This window comes from Centruroides sculpturatus, unplaced genomic scaffold (assembly GCF_000671375.1).
Source record: "Centruroides sculpturatus isolate CEXI.00-Female unplaced genomic scaffold, Cexi_2.0 scaffold960, whole genome shotgun sequence".
Classification (NCBI taxonomy): Eukaryota; Metazoa; Arthropoda; class Arachnida; order Scorpiones; family Buthidae; genus Centruroides; species Centruroides sculpturatus.
In genome coordinates this window covers 14,289-22,383 of record NW_019385621.1, presented here as the reverse complement: position 1 = coordinate 22,383, position 8,095 = coordinate 14,289, and the positions used below count along the sequence as shown (strand labels likewise).

Below are 8,095 nucleotides of genomic sequence, written 5' to 3'. Positions count from 1 at the left end.
ACACCACGTGGACCTTTCCGTGGAACGTTGTCTCTCGTCCTTCCTTTATGTCTTTTCGTACGATTCTTTCGATGGCTTCCTCTAAAATTCTATTATAAGAGTTTCTTCCTATCGATTCGCTGGCTCCTCGTAGCTTCTAATTGTTTTACACTCAATCTGACGCTGCACCACTTCTCCGTCCTTATTCTACGGACTTCGAGCCCAGACTTCTCCTTTAGCTTCGTAGTCTCCGATCGTCTCACACGCGATCCAGAGCACTACCTTCTCTCGTCAGTCCTCCTCGAGAGTTCCACCTCGACTGTTCTTTCCTTTGTTCTTTTTTGCCTTAGGGTCCCACTTCACCCTTTGTTCCATTCCCATTTCTTGGGATTGTTAATCCCACCCAAGGGAAAAGGTTGGAAAGGAAGGTTCTAGAAAAGTCAGAAATAAAGGAACAAAGAAACTTAAAACTAACTAAAATTAATATATTTTATACAATATTATGGCTGACGGCCACACTATTTTGTATGAGAACATGCTGGTATAAAGAATGGAAGATACTCCGGTTTATCGTAAATGCTAGTGGTAATACATCCTTTTTTTTTTAAATAAACATATATGTCTAAAAAATGTGCTGATGAATTACTGTGCTGATCCAATTTTAATGTTAGTCTGTATGGATTTGTGTTAAATTGTTCTAGAAGCTTCTCTATATCCGGTTTTGTTTTCCAAATTATTAGAATGTCATCTATGTATCTGGTGTATAAATATATATCTCATGCAATTTTTAATCATATTTTAAAAAGAATTGTATTAATCATAAAGATTGAGTCATTATTGGCAGCCTGGCAGTCGTGTTATGATCACCCAAGCCAGAGGAGAAAAAATAACATCTTAATCTTAATTTCATAAAAACTTATTTTATTGTTAATTTAAGAGATAAGTATTAGCATCTTGTATTTTATATATTTACAAGATATGTTGTTTAGAAATAAAAAAAATTTTGTTTCAGTTTCTGTTTTGAGAAAAAGGAGAAACCTTCCAAATCTTGAAATTTCAGATGTAGTGTCTCATACTGTATTTAGAGTTAATACATATATACTAAAAAATGTATTTATTTTTTTCTAAGCTCAATTAGATGCTTTAAAGTATGGCATCACAGGATTTCCCGAATACACTCTCAACAGCAGCTACTGTTGCAGCAGCTACCTATGCAACATCTGCTGCAACTCATGCTCCTCCACCTCCTCCACAACCCTCATCTAAACCAACTGTAAATATTCATTTTGATCGTAGTTATGCACAAACAATACCTGGTATTTTAAAAATTGCCCAAGTGGTAAGTAATGATTTTTAATCTTTGTTGATTCTTATATATATTTTTTATTAAACAAAATTTCATATTCGATAAAAAATACAATTTATTTTCTTGTAAAAATTATAATAAATTTAATTATTACTTTAAAACATTTAAGTATTATCTTCAGTTTTAAATTTCTTGTAATCAAATTCAGTTGCTAATGAGCAATTATTTATTGTGACATCATCACAATGCCGGGCTGCAATTTTTAATCATATTTTTAATTTAATTTAAAATATATGCTTTCCACCTCAAATTAGTAGTGTCTTGCCTCTCTATATATTATAATTTTCCCATTACAATAGAGTCATGCCGGTCATCTATCTAACTCCTTTCAGGGGAAAATTTTTTAAATTGAAATAATGTGACTTCCAGTGCAAACAAGAAGTTGGTATATAGTTAATTGGGCCTCCTGCCTCTAAGCTTTCTGTATCTGGCTCAACTTTCACCTATCTAACTCCATTGTCAACACTAAGGAAGGACAAACAGACAGCCAAGACAAAGGTGGGAATTGTCTTGGCTGTGTCTACAATTTTTACAAATTATTTCCCCAAAAAGATTCAAAATTAGGCAAAAACTTGTTGAAATGTAATTGCTCTCATTTATAATAATTTTTTTAATTAAAATTTTTCAGTAACTAATTCTTTTATTTTATCCATTCATTAGGACAATGCAGTAGTGTTCGAATGACTGATATCTAGTTCTTTTAAATTAATATTTGTAGATTTATGATCATGGACAATGTGAAGAAATTGATGATTTAGCTGTTTACATTCTTTACAGTTTTAAATAAATTTTGCTGGCCAAAAGTTTATCTCCATCTCAATCAATGCAATATTTAAAACTACAAAGCAATCACTTGCTATAGTTTGTCATTTTAAAAACATAAATTTTTTAGAGATGTCTGTTTTCTGTCTCCATAAACACAAAAATGAAATTGTTAGTTCTATGACTCTACAACATGCTAACACCAAACTTCTAATATAGACTGATTTATTAACATTTTATATCTAATCACTTTTATATGTAATTTAGAAATTAAAAATTTTTGATATTCTCTTCTCTTGATTACAAATTATACCATTACTGAAAATAGTCTAAATGCAATTTATTCTAGTAATATAATTGAATAAGTGTACATTTTGATGACAACTTTTTTATATACACAATTCTCTTTNATACAGTTTATATAATACATAGTAAATATTATTAGGTACTCTGTACTTAATTACATTTTGTTTTATTATTATTTTTGTATTTATTAAATTGAAAATCTTATTGTTGAAATGCCTCAAATCTCAAATAAATTGTTATCAAGTAAGGTTTTAAATCAAAATAATTAGATATATGTTTTAAAATTTAATGTTCAAAATAAATTTTGCTAGACCTTTTCCAAGGAACAAGGGTGCACACTGACTCTACTTGCTCCAGGGTGCCGAATATGTAGTTATGCCACTGGTTGGGATCAAGCTGAATGATGACTTCCCAAAAAGTACGGCTACAACAATTACCATCTAATGTATAGAAAATTTTATTCAATTCTCAGGAAGATTTAACTCAGCTAACAATTTTGGTGAATAAGATATAAGAAATCTCCAATGAAAATACTTTAGTATACATTGCTGCAATAAAAAATGAGCATCAATATCACTATTTCATGATGACAATAACTGAACTAAAAAATGAGATTGACAAACTAGTGGAAAGACTGTCTTCGGTAAGAGCATAGTCATTCTGGTGGGTATCCATTTACAGCAAACAGAGGGAAAGACGGAATTGTGAATCAAACAAAACTCCCAACTTCTGTTATTAACACAACTGTTTTGGAAATTCCACTAGGAAATACAGTCAGTCATGCTTCTCCTCTCAAAAAATGCCACTTAACATGAATTGGGTTTCAGTAATAACAAGTTTTTGTTAGCATAGACTAATTGTTTACAACAGAACAACAAACTGTAAATATTTAATTGACACTGGGAGTGATATGCCCCTTATATCAATTTCTTTCATTGAAGCAGATTTTTTAAAAATATTTTGGGCTGTTTGGGCATCTGAAATGACAGATTCATTGATGCTGTAACAAATCTTAGCACTCAAAGGCTACCCAACCACTCCTCACAGGAAGCAGTTAAGCAGTAATAAAAAAATAGCCTCAGTTCCATTCATCACATCGACAGGTCAAGCAAGGATATCTAGACTGTAAACAGCAATTAGTGGAAGCAACTTTATTGGTTTACCACTCACCTATAACCTCAAGACTAGTGCTATTTGGTGGATGATTAGTTCTTCCTTTCTCTTCTAGTTCCTGTTTCACCTGCTAGTTCTGTTATAAAGTTGTTTGTTATTTTAGTGCTTTCCTTTTTACTTTCCCAGCTGTTATGTATAACAGTGGAAAAGTATGGCAATCAGTCAAACAATGACCCCCCAAGATTTTTACATTTTTGGGCTAGGACACCATGAAAAAAACGTTTGGGGTAATTTCTGTTTGTATGGATGTTAGCGTTTGTGTGGGGAACACAATTTTGTTCACCCTGTTTGAAGCTTAACTCCTGTGCTTTTTGTCAAAATTATCTAAAATTTTGCAGAGAGGTTTGTTTATTAGGGGATTGATGCTATTAAATTTTGGTAGTTAAAGGTTGAGGGGTGGAGAGATAATGGGGTTTGTGTGTATCTCCAGTAGGGTTGGACTTAATGACAATTTTACTTATTATTACGACTTTTACAATTTTTTATGAAATCCATTTCTACCCTCAAAATTAAATTAAGCTTTTTGCCATTTTAGAATAGTTAAAAATATAAAGATTTTTAATAAATTATGATAACAGATGGTGACTATTTTACATTTGTATTTCTTTATTTTCTCTGTAGTTAGATGCCCATTTATTGCCACTTTATCTAATGTATGAAAATTAGCTATTTAGATATGCATCATGCATAGATGTTCAAATGCTGGAAGTGCATTGTCCTGTTTTCTTACCAGGTAGAGGTAGTTCTTGGGTGAAGCTCCTTGACAGCTGTTACCTTTTTTTCCTTTTTTTGGCAGTGACTACTTTCCCCACTTAGAAGGCAATTCCCTGAAATGCCAGAGATACAATGAAGAAAATACCAATTGTGAATTAAAATTTAATGTCACGTTCAATTTGAAAAAGACAAAAATATGTGCGATAAAACCAACTAACGAAGTGTAATAATAGGCCCAAATGTACAGTACATATTGGTTTAATAAAATCTCAATGAACTTTCCTATTGAAAACTGGTATGATAAGTACTTCACTTTTGAATTTGCTATGAATTTGAAGATTAATGTAAAATATTTTTAAAAGTTCTGTCATAGGTAAAACTTTTTACTACAGAAGCATTCACCACAGTAGTCACCATAAACATAAATAATAAATGTTAGTTTCTTACTTGTTTTCAATATGTAAATCATTTTAAAGCATACTTAGTGATTGTAATTATATAGATATGTAATATAATTTTCTGATTTAAGGTATTGCATTTTAGTAGACTTTTTTGAAATTTTTAATCATTTTAAACTTGCATTACTGTTGTATACATTTATGCTTAAATTTTATTTTTAAACCATTACTTTACATCTGTGTATTAATACTTGTTTCTTAAATTAACAATAAAATAACAAGTAGTTATGAAATTAAGTTTAAATTGTTATTTTTTTCTCTTCCTTGGGCATGGATGGTCATAACATGACTGCCAGGCTGCCAATAATGACTCACAATCTTCATGATTAATACAGTTCTTTTTTAATATAGCTTTAAAAATTTATAGAATTTCAAGTTTTTGTAAGTTCTTTGTTGAAGTTCAATTTAATTAATTGTGTTTCATCAAGTTTGGCCATCACCCCCATTTCCTGGTGTATAAGGTTAAAGACATAACAGGATTATTCTTTTCAATGTTGTACAGATGCTCTTTGATTCTTTTATTGATGGATCTAGCTGTAGCGCCAATATATAGGGGAGGGTGGGGATGAAAGGGACAAAATTCATATTTTTATTTTTCACTGGAAAAGTTTACTTCTAATCAGTTTTATTTTTAGTGCAAAAGATTCATTAAACCTTTACTTTGTTCTGACCATATTGTGAATTCACCCCATTATATTGGTAGTTGAACATGTTCATATTTTTAAAGACCTCTCCAAGTGTCCCTTTCATTCCCATGTCTGGGTTGAAAGGGACACACTCGGGGATAAAAGGGACTACCTGTGTTTTAATGTAAAACTTGAAATTAGTTATCTCAATGTTTTCAAATTTCGTTGTAACTGATAAGTGATAGGCTAGAGACTAAAATTTTTAAAAATTACACTTTTAATAATATGAATTATGTGACATCACATTTATTTTAAACAGTTAAAGATTATCAATACTTTTAAAACAATTAAAGATTATCAATATTTTTAAAACAATTAAAGAATATCAAATATTTTCAAACAAAGAACAATAACTAAAGAATATCACAATTAGTAGGCTCTCACATAATTAAACTGTCTTTCTTTGGTCAATAGAATGTTTTTCGCAATCTATCCCAGCCGATATGAGGTGAAATCAATGGAAAATATAAACTGTTTGCTTGCTCTTGCCGTTCCTCCTGCTTGGGATGGATGGGGTAGCTTTAAAACTATATCTTCCATGGTGACATCACTGATATCATCCTCTTCAGGAAATATGAACTTGTAACATCCTAATATTTTTTTCATAAACTTGACTTTCAAGTCTTCATCACTCAGTTTCTTTAAAACTTTTCCCACGAAGTAAACAACAGAAGTTTTTTTTGCAAATCTGACTAAAATGAAATCATTGGGCTGAATATGTTTGACACTGTTTTCGATATCAGATCCCTCACTCGATGTTGCATCAGACTTTGAGGAAGAGCTGCTTTGAGATCCTTCATCTTCACTTTCAGTTTCTTCTGGAATATGTTGCAACAGCTGCTTTTTAGATTTTGTCCTCNACCCACACGCGGTGAATACACTACATTGTCTTTTTTATATCTTGAAACAAGTCTAGCCAAATGCGATTTTGCAATTCCGTGGGTACTGGCTGTAGCCCTGATTGATGCTTCTTTTTCGACAACTTCAATTATTGCCCCTTGAATCACTTCTGGCATCACACGTTCTTTCTGTTTCTTTTTCTTATACTTTCGAGGCATTTTTTTCTATTAAAAAAATTTAGCATTAGAGCATGCCAAAAACATGTCAATATGGGGTTGAAAGGGACATGTCCCATTCATCCCCTATTTTACTGTCCCTTTCAACCCCCAGGCCTCAAGCAACCAAAACTACAACCTAACTTTCTGACAGTGAAATATAATTTAAAACCGATTAAATAAACATATTCTAGAGGTTTCAAAGTAATTATCCCAATTCAAGTACATTATCCAATGACCATGTTTGAGATTTTACCCCTAAATGTAAAAAATGAAGAAAACTTACTTTTGCATGTGTTTTCTGCTCATCTGGGAATTCCAAATACTGGCGCTAGTGTATTGGACCCTAAAAACATGTGAAAACTATGGACTACTAGTGTCATCTATCTGTGAAATAACAAAGCTCCATAAGTAATTTAGCAGCAAGATATAGAGACTGTCTCTTTCATCCCTTGTCCCTTTCATCCCCACCCTCCCCTACTAGTTCGCGATTGAATCTTCCATCTGTAATTGGGATATGATATTCTCCTGGAGCCCAATTTAAATTTATTTGATCTTTTCCATTGTATAATATTTGCTATACCATGCTATTACATTTATAGGTGATCTTTGCATCCACATTTTTTGCAATTTTTTCATAGATTGATCTAAGTCTTGTATTGAAGTTAACCACTATCAGTGACATGCTGTCCATAGAAGCTGTAGAAGCACTGCTTTCCTTGTATTTTCTAAAATATAAATACATATTGTGTGATTATTTTCATATTTTAACATACTTTGAATTAATTAAAATTACAAATTTCTACAGGCTACTACATGTGAAAAAATGATAAGATTGCTATTATATATTCGAATATAAATTTGTATATGCATATTTTCAATGGAAGGGCTATATTGTTGAATATGGAACAGCTTCCATGCTGAAAATATCTGAATCATGTAAAGCAGCTAGATTATACACATGCACTTTACAGAGCACCAACTTCACGTGGTTTTGCTCGTGAAGCTACACACCAAAATATTGTATAATGCTTCCAATGATTCTATCCAGGGCTGGCACAGCTTCCCTATCATCAGTTATCACTGCATGCCAGTGACCACTATATATCTGGACTTAGCTGGAGTATGTCATGTTTCTGTAGCACTATTAAGCTGTGAATGCAATTCTGTTTTGCGGATGTAATTTTGCACCAAACTATGACCAGTTTTTTTAGAGTACCCATCAGAAATTGCCACTTTTTCAATGTGTTTGAGTTCTTTATACCTGTCTAACATATTAGTGCCAAGCATAAATGCCCATCTCACTAATGCCTTAAAGGTTGCTATTGTGGTGTTTCGTTGCGACAAGTACAATGTCCCGCGAGCGGAAAGGTACGAAATAAATACACTTTGGATGTATTGAACACAAAGATATTTATTGTCACTTCGAAACAGGTTCGTTTCTTCCAGATCCCAACAATACAATGATCACTGTACGTACAGGCGTTAAAATTCGATCTAACAAACAGCGGATTAATTGAGGGTTACGACTATACGCGATACAAAAACTTACAAATAATTCTTACACTACTTATGACTAAAAAGGAAAAAAAAAAG

The 8,095-nt window shown here is 32.0% G+C and overlaps 1 protein-coding gene across 1 annotated transcript in view; it reads right to left on the bottom strand.

Moving 5' to 3' along the window:
• Window positions 1-8,095, bottom strand: part of LOC111640671 — a 23,114-nt gene that overhangs the window by 2,924 nt on the left and 12,095 nt on the right. The window contains exon 2 of the mRNA XM_023386711.1: window positions 6,164-6,324. Within this exon, the coding sequence (XP_023242479.1) occupies window positions 6,164-6,324 (161 nt within the window). The remainder of the gene's footprint in view (window positions 1-6,163; window positions 6,325-8,095) is intronic.